The sequence below is a fragment of the Danio rerio genome, chromosome 20, assembly GCF_052040795.2.
Source record: "Danio rerio strain M-AB ecotype USA chromosome 20, GRCz13ab, whole genome shotgun sequence".
In the NCBI taxonomy this organism is placed as follows: Eukaryota; Metazoa; Chordata; class Actinopteri; order Cypriniformes; family Danionidae; genus Danio; species Danio rerio.
In genome coordinates this window covers 9,647,785-9,667,885 of record NC_141040.1, presented here as the reverse complement: position 1 = coordinate 9,667,885, position 20,101 = coordinate 9,647,785, and the positions used below count along the sequence as shown (strand labels likewise).

General features: G+C 35.6%; 1 protein-coding gene across 5 annotated transcripts in view; it reads right to left on the bottom strand.

The window, feature by feature from the left end:
• Positions 1 to 20,101, bottom strand: part of rad51b (RAD51 paralog B) — an 88,292-nt gene that overhangs the window by 49,335 nt on the left and 18,856 nt on the right. For all 5 annotated transcript variants that reach the window (XR_015517543.1, XM_087296562.1, XM_087296561.1 and 2 more), the window contains 1 exon segment: positions 16,986 to 17,058. Coding sequence is in view for 4 of the 5 variants with exons in the window: in XM_087296562.1 (XP_087152688.1) it covers positions 16,986 to 17,058 (73 nt within the window). In the remaining variant the exon portion in view is untranslated.

Sequence of the window (20,101 nt, the reverse complement as noted above, 5' to 3'; positions counted from 1 at the left end):
ACCACAAACAGCCAGGGCTTCTGAGGTCACGGTCTGGGTGTCTTTCTCATGATCCTCTGTTGTGTAACATTTAAGCGCCATGCTGTAATCTGACAATACCACTCACAGCAGTCACATCAGCAACTCTCACTTCCTCAAAACATTTCCTGTGGAAAGTCGACAGCAGGAGAAACCTGAAAAGGCTGGCACGGCATGTCAGTGAACTGGATGCCTGGAAGGCCCCTCCTCTGAAAAAACAACATCCTCAAAAAAAAAAAAGTGGAAAAAAAAATCTGGAAACAATAGTTAGCCACTTTACAGCTCCAGACCTTTTTTTAGAGCTCTGTTTCACATTAATAGATGAAAAGGGTGAATTCACTAAATAGTGCCACTTTTTCACACAGAATTGCACCACAAATTCATGCTTTATTTACTAAACACACGCAATCCAGCTGAACCAGGTGTTAACAGACGGAAATAGCTCTGTGGAGATTATTTATATAACAAGCCCATTCACACTAAGGATGATAACGATAAAAAAGACAAAAGCAGAGTTCAGAACACAGTATAATGATACAAGATCACAGGAGTTTTAATGAGAAAGGATTTCATCCGGATCGTTTTCATATTTTTTTATTTTATTTTTTTTTTAGCTAATTTAGAATTAAACTCAGCTTGTCAGAATCTATTTAGATATGAACCACTCACACTTAACACAGCTGACGACAGTGCCACTGTTTGATAAGCTCAATGTGTTTCATTCTTTACTGAAAATTGAGAAATCTAGAAAACTAGTGGCAATGTCACATCAATTAGTGGTTTTTGAGCCACAGATTGGATAATTCTTTGGATCAGGAAAAATGAAAAAGGAGATAAAAAATAATATTTACTTTTTAAAACTACAAATGCAACACAAATAACAGAGATGTTAAAAAATGCAATGAAATCAATGACTTCTTTTTTTTCTTTTAATCAAACATACTGTCAAACATTGACAACCTGATTTTCCAAACAACTGCTTACATTCTCTTAAGACATAACCATTATACTTACAAGAATAGAAATCTTGTGAAATTAATTTCAGTGGTTGTTATCGGGAAATAACTTACCACATAATATCATGATTGAGCAATATGAATCAAGTTTTCCAGCGAACTGTATAAAAGTTAAAGTATACATCGTTCATCCCACACATACATCACAGAGATGTCTCTTTGATCTTTGTGTTTACATCTAAAAGATGTTTGTGCAAAATGTCTATTACACATCAATTTTCAGACATTAAATAGACGTTTGAAATGTGTCTTTAAGATGTTTAAAATTTAGAATGTCCATTCAGCTGACCTTTTAAAGATGTCCATCACATCTTTGAACAGATATTTTCCAGATTAAACAATTTTTAAAAATACATCTTCAAGTCCCTCCGTTAGAGGTGAGACCAAATATAATGAATGGAAATACATAGGCCTGTGCGTATTGACATATAATGTAATGCTGTACAGTAACGTGTCATTGCTTTGTTTCAGTTGTTTTCATTTTAATCGTTTTGTGATGATGCGTTGGTGTGCTTTATCTGCCCGATTCCCGCTGAATAGAGCAGGTTGTGATTCGAGATACATTCAGGGGTAAAACAATAGCCGCATTTCCGCTATCGGGCCAGTGCGAGCCAGGGCTTTAATCGGGCCGGGCAAATAGCCCGAGAGGTTGAGAAATGAGGCCGAAATCATCTCGCGTTTCCACTGTCGGGCTAGTAGCTCACAGCGCGTCATGCAAACACCGCCCACAGAACGTCCCCGAATCAAACGTCACACAACCCGCCCACTTCAGCGGGAATCAGGACAGGCAGATAAAGCACACCATAGAATCATCACGAAACGAAACCATTAAAATGAAGACAATCGAAACAAACAAACGACACATTACTGCACAGCAGTACATGAAATGTCTATACGCACAGACCTGTGTATTTCCATTCATTACATTTGTTTGTGCGATTTAATTAATATCATCGCATCCAAATACTTTATAAATAATATTTCAAACCTTCTCCGGTGTTAATTGTTTTTAGAAAATATCGAAAAGCTTTTTTTTAGAAAGGTCTTTATAAAATGAAAGTTAGGCTATATGTGGCTTTAAAACGGTTTGATTTATGTATTGTATATAGGCTACCTACATATAGCTAGCTTCCGAGAAAGCCCCGCTTTGGCCCGATTAGGCCCCGGAAGTGACGGTGAAAACGCCACTGGCCTTGGCTCGCTCGCTTTAGGCGCGATAGTGGAAATGCGGCTCATGGCTTGCACTGGCCCGACAGTGGAAATGCGCTAATGAGCCTACATTGACTATCTGGGAATAAGTGTACCTTATTTACAATAAAACTGCACATTATGTATAGGCATACTTTATATTTGTGCTTCAATCCTGTTACATCAAATGCATGTTCGCGCACAATTCATTGCCACTTTCAATTGGCTTTCTTAGGCCATAATGACAACAACAGTTGGACCGCCCCCACCATTCTTTAATCATCAGGAGCGTAACTTTACCAGGGAAATGAAAAATGCTTTTATATGTGTGACTTGAATGACTCAGGCGGCTTTTCAAATTCTTCCTCTTTTGCACCGAGACAGATTAACATGCTTCGAACATGAGTGCACCGTCTTTGTACATCTAAAGTCTTTGCCTGATATGCATGTCAATGAGCATTTCTAAGGGACAAGTACCAATAAACTACACCAGATATCAGTAGCATGCCTTAACCTCATCTCAGAAGTGATCTGCATGATAAAGGACCGCACCGTGCGAAATGCTTTCAACAGATTTTATGGGCATGTCAACGCGGTTATTTCATTTGCATAATCACTATAGTGACTCAGGTGCTAAAACCGCATGCAAATAAACAGCGCGCAACTCATTCCGAGTGAACTTCAGCACACAATGTCTTGAAAGAAATGCAGGCTAATGAGTGTGCGTCTTAATGCGAGTTCATGGAAATAAGGTTGGAGGGGCCAGACTAAACAAATGCGACGCCCTGTTAAGACCCAGCTTCTTAAATCAATGCTCTGGTTTCCAGTACAATCCGCTTACTCCCTCTGATCCCGACAGAAGCGAGGGGTGTTTTCCCACACAGCGTGACAGCAGGGCTATTCAAAGTCTTAAATCAGCTGTCTTTTTAATACACCACAAATCAGTTATTATAGGATCCGATTCTCGTTTGCACCAAATTCAGCCATCCAAATATTTTTATTGATGGACTGTCAAATGAGGGGAATGGAAAATTTGGACTGCGCATAGACATGGGAGTGACTCTCATGTGGTCTAATGCGGTTACAAAACTTGGCGAGATCTTTCTTTCTGTCCTCTGGGTTGATTTGCTATGAAAGCTGGAAGTGTTTGACAACAAAATTGTGTTAATAATCGTGCAGGCGTGCGATTTCCAACAACCGCCTCTCTCACACTCTATGACAAATGGAAAAACATTTGTGAATGTCTCACTGATGTTACGAACTTGATCAATTTCTGTTTTGTTTATACGCATGTCTCTATCATAGGTACAATGGGCAAAACTCCAGGGTTTCATTGGTGGGTTACACTGCAAAGAAAGTCTTGCTGACTAAAAGTATTAAGTTAAAATTTGTAAAACATTAAAAAAATGCATTGAAAACATGATTGACTTATTAAAAAAAAGTTAAAGCGACATAAAGACATTTGTTGTTTTGACTTTGTCATAATTTTTTACAGTGTATAATGGGGTATATGCACAACTATCATACACCCTGTGCAATAAGGCGCAAGATGTGTTTGGCTCAATTTGTTGCTATTTTCAGACCAGCGCAACCCTAATTTTCCTGTTTTGCATCACGTTGTTTAAAAAGCAAATCCATTTGCGCCACTTTGTGGACTCTGTGTTCCGGTCTAGAAAGGAGGTGTGTTAAGGCACATTGTTGGCGCATTGCCATTTTGAGAAGCTGAAATAGACTGCGCCATTGACCAGTGCATAGCGCATTAGTAATGTGCCTACACATTGCTTAATACACACAGGATGTACAGTAATACATAAATATCTTTACTTATGGAAAAAAATTAAGGATTAAAATGTTACAAAAAATATATTATTTTCTACTTAATTATAAAACTCACTACCTCCATGCCTTCACCTTGGGGGGCTTTTTCAGTTTATTCATGAAAATATGCATTTATGTAATGTTATTATTAGTAGTATTTATTACATGCATATATTTGTTTTAATAAAAACAAGCTTACATTTGTTCACCTGTCGGGTATCCAAATAGGACACGTGTTTGCATATAACTCAGTTTTTTGACCAAACTTCGTAATTATTGTTTGTATTTGTTGTATTTATTCGTTTGCTGGAAATTATGATGAAATGAATATAGAAAAAGTTTTGAAACAAATCTTTGTGCCTAACAAATTAAATTAAATATGTAGGCTAATGGATGTCTTCAGTAGAGTGTGTACAACACCATTTCCTTATCCTAGAAAGTAAAGGAGTAAAGAATAAAAGTAAAAAGAAAGTAAAGAGGACAAATGGAGGGGGCTTGTTCTTTATTTTCACACAGATGATGTGTTTAACTTCTTTCTCGCTAGTGAAGCCTTTGGGTTCCAACTTGCAAAGTCCGCCATGTAAATATCAAATGTGCCATAGAGCTACGAAACTCTTAAACAAAATGGGAGATGAGATTCTGATTAAATTAAAGCACAGTATAATAAAAACAGACTCATAATTCATTAAGAGAATAAGCACAACCCTGTTAAACCATGTCCTGGGGTGCACACCATATTTTTCAGTCCTGAAAATAGCAAAAGTGGATTTAGACATGGCCTTAATGCTTTTGCGCCATGCGCTTTAGACTTTGTGCCTAGATCGTTAAAATAGAGCCCCTGGTGTTTTTCAGTCAATGATAAACTTCTAGTGAAAGCTTAATGAGACCTTTTACAGCATCGATGAATAGACTTAAGCAAGTTAAATAAAATTAAGCATTCATTTAGTTGTTCAAGCATAAAACGAGATGAAAGACTGTGTATCAGAATCAGCAGGCTAACACAAAAACTCCATTGAAAATACTGAGGTACTATAAAGTGTCATATTTTAAAGAAATGGCAAGGGAAGTTTAAATTTTATGCTGTGCTTTTCATCTGGTCTGAGACCAACTTTAAATCTCATATCTACCCGGCAGTGAAGATCACTGGTTTTAAAAGAAATAAAAGACCTTTAACATGGCAGTTTTATAATGGAAGAACAGTTCACCAAAAGCGCAGAGGCTGGCTGGCTGAAATTAAAATGTCTGTGTGCATATACCCCATTTTACTAATTTAAAGTGATAGTTCATCCAAAAAAGTATATTCTGCTATCATTTCACTTTTTCAAAACCTACAGTATTTGAAATTCTTTCTTCTATATCAGGGGTGTCAAACTCAATTCCTGGAGGGCCGAAGCCCTGCACAGTTTAGTTCCAACCCTGCTCCAACACACTTACCTGTAGGTTTCAAACAAGCCTGAAGGACTCAATTAGTTTGATCAGGTGTGTTTAATTAGGGTTGGAACCAAACTGTGCAGAGCTGCGGCCTTTTTGGAACTGAGTTTGACACCTGTGTTCTATATGAACAAAAAAGAATAGATTTTAAAAATAGCTGGTTGCTAGCCTATTGACTTGAGTATTCCTTTCCCACTATAGAAATTGTTTAAACCTAAATGCTATAAACCTTACATAATCATCAATCAATAAGTCTGTGGAGACTGTTACAAATGACAATTTGTCTTGAAATCACACTCAAAAAAGAAAGTGTTTCTTGTGGACATCAAAAACAGAGAGAATCTAATTCCGATTTCCACCACTGAGCCCTTTAAAATAAGCAGTTTTTAATGATTGTTCATGATATAAATATAATTTGAAGCACAGTGTACACTAAAATCATGTGGAAAATAAATAATTTTCATATTCCTCTCAGATCTGGCACATGGAGAATTTTCCACCTTTCCTAGTTTACACTGAATTAGCAAGAATGTGACTGAAATCATTTCAGCAGCATGTTCATTAGGCTTGGGCGATGTTGACAATTAGCCATCGTACGATGTCTAACGAGAAACATCGCGATGGACGATGGCATCGTCGTCAAAGGCGGAGGTGAATTAATTATTTAGGAATAATTAATTAATTCATAACGAATTAATAATTTGTAGCCAACCGTTTCAACTACCTTACCCGCATGGTCTTTGTTTTACCCATAAAAAAAAATTCATAAATAAATAAAGATGCACACAAATTGCCACCTGACAATCACTTTTTCCGCAGAAGTTTGGTCTGTAAAAAAGGTGCACAACCAACAGTATCTGAGGTTTTCACTAAAATTACTACAAACAAGTGTGAAAGTGAAAGGTTGAAGCAGTGTACTGATGCTTACACATTACCTGATAGATTCAAAAGACAGAGGAGTCATTTGATAGAAACAAGATTAATTTAATATCACGTTTAACAATTATAGTAAGACGCGATCCAGCGGCACATCCTTAATAAACTTTCTGACGTGCACTGCTCTCTGGAGCTCATGACAGTGTGTGTGTGTGTGTGTGTGTGTGTGTGTGTGTGTGTGTGTGTGTGTGTGTGTGTGTGTATGTGTGGTCACGTGATGTGCGTTATCAGCGGACGGAGAACTGTTCAGAAATGCTAGAAAAAAAAAAGGTGTGAAGACATATTAGTGTAAACGGGGCCTAAGTGTGTATTTTTCGCGAGCGGGTATGCGACGGGGGCAGGGCGGAGGATCGTCGATGCCGGCTCAGCATCGTGTATCCGCCCAGGCCTAATGTTCATTTCACCTGGGGTTTACGCTCACATCTTTTACATGAGAATGAGGAAACAGCGGTGTTTGAGGCTCACATTATGGCCATGGCCATGTAATGAAGTCTTATTATTCAGTCTTATTATTTCAGTTTTATTATTTACTCTCGCATCGAGATTTATATTATATAGCATTTTTAAAGATGTGTTCAAAAAATATCTATATTTAACATATTTTGAAAATAATGATGGAAAACAACTGTATACAGCTGCTCCGGCTTTTTACCTGTAAAATAACCAGGATGTTATTTTACAGCTTTTAAAGTCTCTCATATGAGTTTGTGTTGCTGTAATTCTCTAATCTCCTTTAAAGCCATTTTCCAGGAAGTTTCACAATATTTTTTTTTCTCAAAGGAAATGAAATTCCTCTTAAATTCATCATCTTTAGTTACAAATCTAAATAAGAAAATAAATAAATCTACTATAGTCAAGCTCAATAATCAACTAGCCTATCAATTAGTGACACAGAGTTAGGAAAAACTTCTTTCAGCAATCAAAACAACGTCTTCAGAAACCCAGGAAATAATACAACGTAAACAATGGAAACCACTATCTTGCTTTATCACTATCTCACCGCACAAATTAACCTTCTTATCAAGAACTAAAACACTGTGGTCTCTTTTACACACAGACAGCAGTGGAGCCTGGAGACCCACAACTGAACTGTTGACTGCTGGAATCGCAAAACAAAACACATGAATCTGTAGCCAAGGGCTGGTGACTAGGAAAAATTATGCGAGATCCAAAGTGGAAATGATTTATGTGCCTTGGCCTCGTCTAAATAACAACATGCTTTAAGCAGCAGCCGGTCGTAGCTGAGAGCAACTACTATTTTGGACTGCAGTCAACTTCTCAGATTCAACTATCCAAGCAGATCCAAAGTGCTAAGGTGTGGCCTTTTGTCTACATCTCCAACAAAAGACCTCAAAAAGAGTTTCCATTCCCAAGGCCAAAGAAAAAACACATTTTCTCAATAGCCGGCTCTCTGAGAACCAATAAAACCGTCTTTATCAGTTCCTCTCAAAGCACAACAACAGATGAAAAGCAGACATCCTCGTTTCAGGAGGAAAGAAAAATCCATTTTTTTCAAGTTATTTTGCAGATGTACATTTTTAGGGTAATAATTCGCTTAAAAGGTATACATTTAATTATGATTTTCATATAGAAAATGTAGAGGTGCTATAAACAGACTTTTATCGATCAAATTTAAAACTTTTTAAGACCTTTTTAAGATCATTATGAATTAAATTTTAGACTTAAACAAGGCTAAACACTAAGGATTTTGGCCCAGTTAAAACAAAAAAATGTTAAAAACAGGAAGATAATTAAACCATATGCTTCTAAATAGAAATATAAATAGAGTTGGTAAATAGCGTTTATAAATAAAAGTTAATAGATAAACTTTTGGTAAAACGTTTATTGAGATGAAATGTTAGTGATTAGTTGGGTTTGGGCCGATTGGGTAGCTTTACATGGACATACTGTAGGAAAATTAAGACCTGTTTGAAATGATTTAAGACCTCCAACACATTATTTTAGTGAATTTAAGACTTTAAGACCCCGTGGACACTCTGTATATAATGTTATTACGTGGCATATCTGATTCTAAGTGAGTAACTTATTACACCCAACACGGATTTGTTGTTTTTGAACGTTTCTATAGTTCAGGGTTCCCATATTTTCATGAACAGCAGGTTCAATGACTTTCAAAGACTTTATAAAGCACCACTAGTTTTAAATCAAGCATCTTTGTAAGCATACCCCAGCATATGTTGCGACATGAAAGTCTTTACTGAACTTAACTTTTTACTTCTCAGAATCCACGTCAATTCAAAGTCAAATAATGGTAATATTCAAATGCAGTTTCTGAAATATTGATCAATGTGCGTTATTTATCAGTGTTATTTTCAAGATTTGAATTTCTGATTTTTAATGTAAGATTTAGTCTTTTTTTTCATCCTGTTTTTGACAAATGAGTACATTTGTTGAAATAAAACCACAAACAAAGTTTATTTCAAATTCCAAGCACTTTCAAGGACTTTTGTCTGTTTTAAGTGTTTTCCAGGCCTTGAATCTATGTGGCTGAAATTCAAGTACTTTCAAGAAGCTTAAGAACCCTGATACTGTAGTTATTTAAAAAAAATATTTCAGCTAAATTGTTCAAAACATTTTATATGGGTTGAATTTAAACAAACAAATTAAATTCAGTAATGTTCAGCCTAATTTGTTTGTTTAAATTCAGTCCAAATAAAGTGTTTACAAACACTTATCTTAAAAAAATTTGTAAATCAAAGGAATCATTTAGTTAAAATTTTTTTTATATCTTTCTAAAAATATTACGACTACACTCCAAAAAAAAATTTTTTTTTTTTTGCTTGTTCAAACTACTTATTTAAAATGAGCTGAAACAACACAATTCTTGAGATTTCATTGAGACAACTTACTCATTGAGAGAATGTTCAATCCACAAATTTATTAAGTGTTACAGTAAATTAACTTACTCGATTTGTGTTGGAACAACATGAATGAATTGTGTGGAGCCCTGCATTTTTTACAGTGTATATTGTTAGTGTGAATCATAGCACTAGAGTTTGTTATCTTTGGTTCTTGTCTGTTCAAAATGTCTACAGACATTGCAATAATACTGTTAATATCAATCAGAGTCACAGCACTGGAAATCATTACAGTATTGTTCCTTTCAAAGTTTCTACTGATAATGTCGTTTAGATTAAACATATTATTAATCACATTTTTCTTTTTCTAAAACAATATCCCATTGAATATTGTTACATTTCAAGATTTTTTTCTTTTTACATTTTTAATAAATCACAATTCAAAGGTTAACGTAAATCATTGGGCTTATGTTGTTTTTTTTTCAAAATTTCATAAGATAAATGCAAACAATATTCCTAACTTGAATCATACAGTGGTGGATTCAGTTAGCATGCTGACATCTTTACCAAATGTCAATAGATATCACAATGATGTTAACTTGACCATGATGTCACAGGCCTCTTAATACAAATTCCAAAAGTATTGTTTACTCGGCTCTATGAATTTACAAAAAAGTCACAAGATTCTTAATTGTACAATTATCGCTTCTTGATGTTAGCCAACGTGAATGTTAACAATTTCATGTAGAATTTACAGCATCTTACTGGCAGCAATTTACTGCAAATTGAACTTACAGCAAAAATACCATATTAATAATTACAGTACAATTTATACTGCTGTACATTTATTTGCAGTGTTGAATATCTTTACTGTAAAATATAAAGTATTCTTAGTCTTCTCACCTTTAATATATATTTCATACAATAAATAAATGTATTGTAACTCATTGTTCATTTATCTGTCTGTAAACCAGACCAAATTACTGTATTTTCTATGATTGGAAGGTCTCACGCTCATGTTTTAAACTTTATTTTTATTCATAGCTAATAAGAATACTCTTGTAAGAGAATATATCCCACAATGCAACTTTAAAATTAACATACTGCATAACTGTCAAACAGTAAAATGTACAGCATTCTTAGTCTCCTCACAAGTAATTTTTTTTTTTAGACAACACAAAATTTGGCCGCATTTACACTGCACTGTTCAAGTGATTCCATTCCGATTTTTTTCTGCCAAGAGGGCAAAGATCGGATATGACCCATGTATGTGTGAGCAGGAAAAAAAATCACATGGATTCCGGTTTACTCAAATCAGATTCAGGTCTTGTTCATATGTGGAAATTTATCTGATAGGAATCGGATCTGTGCCCTCGTGTCTGCAGTGAAAGCAGGTAGATTGGATTTTCACCTGTCAATGCTAATCGCGCATCATTAAAAACCCTAGCGAATGACGTCAAGTCTGAGGCTTTCATTTCAGTACAGACTTCAGCAGAATCCCAAACCTTAAATCTCATACACGAGGACTAAATATGCCTTTATATTATCACACGCATATTTAAGCATGAGAGAGAGAGAGAGAAAGAGAGAAAGAGAGAGAGAGAGAGAGAGAGAGAGAGAGCAAAACATCCGCCGCGTAACCATAAACTAATATAAAACTGTTGCATACATCACGTGCATAAATCATGCCATGGACATTACATTAAGATGCCTACTGGTTTAAAATGTCTAAGATTAAAAGAAGATGGCCAAATGAGAACTTTTCTGTAATAAACTATAGTAAAACAACAACTTGTCAATAAATTAAAGCCAGTGAACAGATTAAATACAGCAATGGAAAAAAAAAAAAGAGCGCTCGTTAATTATCAGCTGTTAGTCAGTGTCCGCTCTTTTTTCTGGTCATTGCATCTTTGCAGTGTGCTGTGTAAATGTAAACAATCGGATACGAGTCACTTTTGAAAGATGATGTAAGCAGGTCAGCAAAAAAATAAATAAAAATTTGGATACAGTTTCAAAATTGGAATTGACCATCAAGACATGCATAGTTAATACAGCCTTTAATTGTAATTTTTTATGTATCCATTTACTGTAACAGATAAAATGGTAAATCTCTGTATTTCTTATGATTGGTTTTCACGCTCACTTAAAAAAATAAATTTAGATAACGGCAAGTAAAAAATGCTGTTTTGATGTGGAAAATACCCAAACATACTGGATGACTACATACAGTTAAATACAAATCATATTAGGGCTGCACAATATTAAGCAATACTAACATTGCAATATTATATACTAATATGATTTGTATTTTACTGTATGTAGTCATCCAATATAATATATATATTGCGATATAAAATATATAATTTTACCAAATAAAATGAATAGTATATTTGGGGAGAGTTCATATTTTACGATATATTAGGATGATTTTGTAAGGGAGTGCATCTACATAAAATATAATAAACCAATCACAAGCGTTGAGAAATACAGTAGAGCAACAATACTGTAAAAAATATATATACAGTCCTTTATGATTTTCTGGAAGTCTAGCAATATTTAGATATAAAAATTTAATAATCAAAATGTTATAGTCTATATATATATATATATATATATATATATATATATATATATACGCGCACACGCGCACACGCATACACACACACACACGCAATTAATCTTCCTTTAAGTTTAAATGTGATTTCCTATGTTTGAATATTTTTAAACTGAATTAAACAATAAAAATGTTTTTGGTAACTTTATGGTTAAACTTTGCAAAAACTCCACAAATCATGACTGCTTTTAAAAGTGTTTTCCAAATTCTGATTAATAATAATACCAATGTAACATTGCAGATCCAGCAATGTGACTATTATATATGCGCATATTGCGATATCATTGCTGAAATGTTATACTGTGCAGCCCTAATTCATATTAGAGTAAAATACTGTGTAATTTACAAAAAAAAAAAAGGCTTCAGTGCAGTACTTTTTTGTGACTCGAATTGAAATGCATTTGAATGCTGATTTGCATTAATTTTTATTTAATTATTTATTCGTGGAACTTAAAACCAGCCTTTTTTCTCTGTATTTAAAAGGCTGGTGTAAACATTAATAAAGACTTCAGTTTATCCGTTCATATCCAGAAGAAAGAAATTTATATGAATCTGTAAACTACACGAGGGTGAGTTAATGATGATAATGTTTTCATTTCTGGGTAAACCATCACCGTAAGTGGGAAAAACAGAGAGAATAGATAAACAGGGTGAGGCTGTAAAAGGGCCAATTCTTCCCCCACATAATCCCAAGAGATGGAAAAATAGAGATTGTGAACTTGTGTGAGCGAAAGATATAAAGTGAGTGGGAGAAAGCAGTAATCAAAGATAGAAGTGTCTAGGGGTAAAGTTACAGACCTAAAACATGTCTCTGTTAGAAAGCAGAGCAGAGCCTGTATCTCTTTCCTTAAAGCTTTGCCCCAAAACAAAATCATGTACACCTGGACACACGCTAGTGGATACTTGCACTTCACATATATTTATATATACATATATATATATATATATATATATATATATATATATATATATATATATATATATATATATATATATATATATATATATAGAGAGAGAGAGAGAGAGAGAGAGAGAGTGACAGAAGAGACAGGTCACTGCACAGACGAGGAATCAGAGACCTTGTGGGAACCGCAGAAGGCCCAGACAAGTCTGTCAAGTGAAAGGATCACGTATTCACCCCCGTGGTTATAGTAACAATATCCTTCTCTAAAGTCAGAGATGTAGTTCATTTTATTTATCACTTTACACAGCGCTTTACAGCAGAGTAAGTTAATTTATATATATAATATATATATATATATTTTTTTTTAACGATAATTTAATGCAACCTTAAAAAAAACGATTAACGTTTCAATATCAGTAAGCGAACGAAAATAAGCAGGTTTAAAGGAACACTCCACTTTTAAAAATAGGCTCATTTTACAGTTCACTGGAGTTAAACTGTTAAGCTTCTACCATTTTGAATCCATTTAACCAATCTCCAGGTCTGGCGGAACACTTTTAGCTTAGCTTAGCATAAATCATTGAGTCGCATTAGACCGTTAGCATCTCGCTGAAAAACATTAGAGTAGATTATTTTCCTATTTAGAGCTTGACTCTTCTGTAGTTACATAGGCCCCACTTACACTGCCAGTTAAATGTGACCCAATTCTGATTTTTTGCTCATATGTTACACAGATCGGAACTGTTCTATGACCGTGTAAACACGAAAAAAATGCATGGATTCGGATATTCAGAGATCGGTTTTAGGCCTCCTTCATATGTGGAAATAAATCAGATATAGATCGGATATGTGACAATGCGACTGTCATGTAAACAGGCAGATTGGATTTATTGAGGCATTTCATTCTGTACATCATTAAACTAGCGACAATGTGGTCCTTCATTGCGGTTTAAAGACATGGAAGGAAGAGCATGTATGGAGATTCTGACGCGGTAAACAACATCAGAGGAAACACAAAGGAAGAAAGTGGTCAGTCGCCACAATTTGCTCCCACTAGACCTGGGATCTCTCTCGTACCCACACATTCCTTTGAATGGTGGAGGACATCATTAAAGCATATAAACCATAAGCGCAAGCTGCAATGACGGCCCTTTCCCACCTCCGCCTCAAAATCATTTTAAAGTTAGGCGAACTTCGTGTTGTAACTTTTGCTTCTTGTCGCTATTAATACACGCACTGCGGGCTTCACATAGAACAACTTTATTCTCTCCAACACCAGTGTGGACCAAGGCAAAGACTACATCTTCAACCACACATAAACTCCAGGGCCATACCATTACATAAACTGCGTGGGGGTAAATCTGGACTGAACCATTCACTGCTTATACTACTCTTCGCATATTTCGCAGAGCTTAAAATAAGACAATTTCTTCCATCGTGGCTAGTCCCAAATAGCAGGTAGTAATCAGCCCAAGCTTGGCTGGCCTTCGGCGCCTCTGGCACAGACTCAGCATCGGTGAGTGTTATCCAGGCCGAGTATGGTCCGTGTTTGTGATGCGGCTGTAAAGCACTGGCCCGATTCCTGTTAACCATATCTGGACCGAGTCTGTGTATAGAGTCCGGGCCGCTTCTGGCAAGGACTCGGCTTGTTTAACTGATGACAACCGATTAAATTCTTATTTTATCTAGTAATTTGTTTCCACGTTTATTGATAATTTGGGAAAATATCCATGGTACGACAGCAACAAAATAGTAAGAATATTTTGTGTGGATGGTCGCAATGTTTACACGCAAACAAAACAATATTATTTATAAATGGATTATACACTTCATCATGGCACAGATACTACAACCCGCCATTATGCATGCGCAACATCGTAAGTTGTATGGCAAGTGTCAACGCATGAATTTGATATGGGTCACAATTAAACCAACATGTTACCAGACAGGCAAACAAATCAGATATAGGCAACAAATCGGAATAGGGCATCAAGACCTGAGAGTGTAAACGGGGCCATAGTATTCTGAGTTTCTAGGCTGATATGTCAAGTAACTATAGTATCAATTTTGCTGCCGTACTCTGACTGCAGCAGGCGCAATAGGAGCACTTTTAGCTTAGCTTAGCATCAATTATTAAATTGGTTTAGACTGTTAGCATCTCGCTCAAAAAAATGATTTTCACATTAAAAGATCAACTCTTCAGTAGTAACATTGTGTTGTAGGTTTCTAGGCTGATGTGGCTCATTCCAGCAAAATAATCAAGGAATTCCCTGCTGAATAAAACAGCTTAAACCAGCCTAAGCTGGTTGGCTGTTTTTAGCTGGTCGACCAGGCTGGTTTTAGAGGGGTTTTGGCCATTTCCAGGCTGGTTTCCAGCCATTTCCAGCCTGGTCTTAGCTGGTCAGGCTAGGAGATGACCAGCTAAAACCACCTTGACCAGCTTAGCCAGGCTGGGAGCCCAGCCAAAACCAGCTATGTCCAGCTTAAACCAGGCTGGTCAAGCTGGTTTTAGCTGGATTTAGCTGGTCATTTTCCAGCCAGACCAGCTAAGACCAAGCTGGAAATGGCTGGAAACCAGCCTGGAAATGGCCAAAACCCCTTTAAAACCAGCTTGGTCGACCAGCTAAAACCAGCCAACAAGCCTAGGCTGGTTTAAGATGGATTTTTCAGCAGGGTTTTGCTGCTGTACCATGGCTACAGCTGATTTCCAGGTCTGGCGGGACCTCTTTTAGCTCAGCATAAATCATTAGATCAGATTAGACCATCAGCATCTTGCTCAAAAAATTCAAAGAGTTCGTATGATTTTCAAACTTCATGCTTGACTCTTATGTAGTAAACTTGCGTGGTAAGTTTGATGTGGCTTATTCCGCCATAATAATCTAGGGATTTTACCATGATATTACACAGCACCTGAAAATAGTTCCCATCTATTGATAGATATAGTACACAAATAATATCAATCTAAAACCTTGTGTATATCTTTCAGGTTTGCTGGGAGAACTTTTAGCTTAGCTTTGCATAGATCATTGAATCGGATTAGACAGTTAGCATCTCGCTGATTTTATTTAAATTATTTAATTTAAAGCTTTACTCTTTTGTAGTGATGTGTACTAAGTTTCTAGGCCGATATGGCGAGGAACTATACTCTCATTCTGGCATAATAATCAAAGAATTTTGCTGCTGTACCATGGCTGCAGTAGACACTATGATAATATGAAGCACATGAAAATAGTCCCCAGCTAGGTGACTAGGTAGTGCTGTGTAATATCATTGCACCTGCTAAAGCCATGGTACAGCAATGGTAATAGCTGTATGGATCCCTCAGTTGTCCTCAATGTGAAATGGTAGATCTCAAAATCATTTCCCAAAGTTCATGTTTGGAAAGGGTTTAAATGTTGGGACAAGGGGGAGTTTAACTGCTCAGGAAAACAAAGGATAAAAGCCAATTATAACAAAAAAATATATAATAATAAAATACACACAGTTGCAGATTATTCAGGGAACAACACAGTATTAATCCTTGTGTGCTGTTATAGGGATGTTTTCCTCCACTCTGGGGTGATTTTGAGTCTTAATTTGGCCACAGATTTCTCTGTGTTTCAGCTAGCAGAATGATTTTTGGTGACAAATCCAATTTTGACACATATTTTGGAAAAAAATGCTTTGAAATTTTTAAAAATACACTCTGGGCAAATCTACTGCCCTTTCAGTATGTTAGTGTTTTTTTCCCCATTGTCTTCTATTATAATGACATTTTTGATTGCAAGGCCATGACACCATATAATCATGCATACTTGGCTGTTGCTTGTTTTACCTGTTGGCAAGAGGAAAAATTTGTAATTTTTGCTGTCTGTATGTTAGGTCTACTATTATTTTATCTTGTGAACTATATGTAAAAGCCTTTCGGTGAGAGCAAAGTTTAAAAGAACCTCTTATTTTAGCATAATAATGCAAATTCTGTGAGGCGTATGTGAACTTTTGACTTCATCTGTACATAGTTCCCAACTGACTACAGCAGCTGCTTGTGTGGAAGGCCATATCTGATGCTTATTTGTCCCACATACCATCGCAAAATGGTTGAGAACGATGTTGAAATCAGAGAACGGCTCGTCATGAAACAAAAGAGCCTCTTGATGGGAATTTATGGTCTAGGTTTGCACCACCTAATCCCGTCACACGGTGCTTTTACACAAAAACATGGTACTAAAACTCAAGTTTAGATGATGGGAGGCTGTTCTTACCATCTGTCTGATTCCACTGAGGACAGTGAAGCTTCTCGCCCACATGTGTGGTGATCTGGTTAGTTAAAACCACCTGAGGGAGATAGAAGGAAAACATCTGTAGTAGAGTTCAGTCCAGCTTGACTGGTTCACATGAAAGATGAGAATAAACAGTCTGCCGTCTCTAAGCAAGTTCAGCGGACACTGAATTCATCATCACAATCTCTTCACAACTGTTGACATCAGTCATTACATAATCATACTAATTACATCATAGAGTGAAGACATGTGGTGAGCTTAAAATGGAAAAACAAAATCTGCTGATTTGGTCCTCCAGAAACTTTTTGTACAATTATCAAATCTACAATGAGTTTTAGGGGCTAATATTCTGGTGGAAAAAAAAATCTTGTGTAGGTTTTTTTTTTTTTTTTGGCTAAGCAGTTTAGCTTAGCTTAGCATAAATTATTAAATCGTATTAGACCGTTAGCATCTCACTCGAAAAATTCAAAGAGTTTGGATAATTCTGACATTTAAAGATTGACTCTTCTGTAGTAAAACTGTGTAGTAAGTTTGTAGACTGATGTGGTTCATTCCAGCATAATCAAGGAATGTTCCTGCAGCACCATGCCTGAAGTGGGCGCAATGATATTACACAGCACCTGAAAATAGTTCCCAGCTATCGATAGATTTAGTACAAAACATTATTTTAATCAGAAACTTTGTGCATGACTTTCAGGTCAGGTGGGAGAACTTTTAGCTTAGCTTAGCATAAATCATTGATTCGGATTAGACCGTTAGCATCTCACTGAAAAATAAATTTAAAGAGTGACTAATGTTCTCATTTAAAGCTTAACTCTTTTGTAGTTACAAAGTGTACTAAGTTTCTAGGTTGATATGTCAAGAAACTATACTCTCATTCTGGCATAATAATCAAGATATTTTGCTGCCGTACCATGGCTGCAGCAGGCACAATGATATTACAGCTGATTTCCAGCTCTGGCTAGAGCATTTCTAGCTTAGTTTAGCATAAATCACTAAATCAGATTAACCCATTAGCATCTCGCTCAAAAAAAGAGTTTGAATGATTTTCAAAAAATTAAAGCTCGACTCTTCTGTAGTAACATTGTGCAATACGTTTCAATAACCAAGGGATTTTGCTGCCGTACCCATGGCTGCACCAGGCGCAATGATATTACAAAGCACCTCAAAACAGTTCCCAGTGGTAGCTAGAGATATAGTACAAAAAATAATAATATTAATCTAAAAAATTGTGCATGTCTTTATAAAGTTACTTTTGCTCAATTGCATCCATTCTGAATTACTTTATCGTAAATATGTTTGTAAAAGTTAAATATTTGTAAAGTGAGCAACGCCTAACACTGGTGTAGACATGTGCTCACTAAAACATTTTGATCTTGTCCACAAAACACATTTGACTGAAATACTTTCTTGGTGTTGTTTTTGAGTGATGCAATATAATTATGTGAACTATTCAGTCAACTACACACAATAAACTAAGTATAAACATAATAAACTTAGTATAATAGACAAGGAAATACAAAATGAAATGTACCTCCATTTTACTGGATTCAGCATCTTAATATATTTTTGTTGTTCCTTGGAAAATGTTTATCTAGAATTCCTCTTTTTGAATCCGTTCAATACATCCTGCAGGTCATTCTCATGATACATTTAAAATGTACAAATGTCTTCACATCCAAAGAAACTGATATGATTCAAATCAGACAAGGAGCAAGAACTGTCTTTTAACATGATCTCCCTTAACTACATGAATATCAGTGTTAATTAAAACAAGCTATATTTCAATCTCAGTACTTACCCTTGCACTCAAAACCACAAAGTAAAGGCTGTTCTAAGTAGGTCAATGTTCTGGTTTGATCAAATGTGGTTCTTGGCCGTAAGAGAACCAGTGCACTGGTGTCTTTATAACACACATAAAAAAATAATAATAAGGCTTTTTTTTAACATGTCTTTATTTATTTTTTTTGCTAAAATCATGGTAGAGTTCCTTTAAAAATAAAATGTATAATGCATGACAATCCCAAAGATATTGTCTCTCATAAAAAGCTAATGCTAAACATGTTGTGTGTGTGGGACTAGTTACTTACACATTTTATCAAAATCCTTCAGTTTTGTTTTGTTTTAATTTTTGCATGTTGTGAAGTAATTTAAATCATTTACCGTGGTGGTATTTAACTAATGTGGTTAAGATCTGGCTGGAATTACTATGGGGTTCCCTGAAAATAATTGCACTTTTTAAATGTAATTCAACTAATTATTATGTTAAAAAAATACATTTTATGGCACTTGTGTTGACGGTAATCAAGTTCAAAGGCGTAATTTTACCAGCTTTGCCCTGACAGCACAATAGAACTACTGCAAGCATCAGAAACAAGTATACCTCATAGAAATGTCCAGTTGCCATGTTATTTGAGCAAATGTTGCTTTCCTGGTAAGAATGTGCAGGTAAATATGTTCAATCCATAGGGCATACTATTAAGCTATTTGGTCATGGTATACTGCTCTTGCACTCTGGTCAATGCAGCAACAAACTGCCCTTGCACAGCGCAAGCCATTGAAATGAATGAATTTCATAGCAGAGCACATTCCGCATCCAGTGTGAAAGCCAATTCACACCGAGCAGAGTCTGGAGGGAGAGTAAAACTAGCACACTGAACACTGACAACACTACTTATAGTCAATTATCACACTTAAATCGATATTTGTTTATACTATTTATTTTTTTAATGCAATCACCTTTCAATTTAATTTGTGGGAAAAAAATTTATTGTTTTTACATGTTTATTACTGCATATAATTGATTAAAATAGAAGTTTTTGTTACATAAAGTACAAGTGCAAGCACATTTAGTGCATTTTGGGGTTTTTTCAGTTAAATACAAGAATATTTTTCAATATATATTATATTACTTAGGAATTCTTGAAAGGGTCACCAAACACAAAAACACATTTCATATATGGGTCCCACGTTGCTAAAAACACTATTAGGTCACATGTATTTCAATAAAAAGTGAAAAATGGTGGTTGTTGTTTTTTGCATTACTTTAAGCACATTCGTTTTTACAGTTTGAAAAGTTATTTTGAAGCTACGTCACG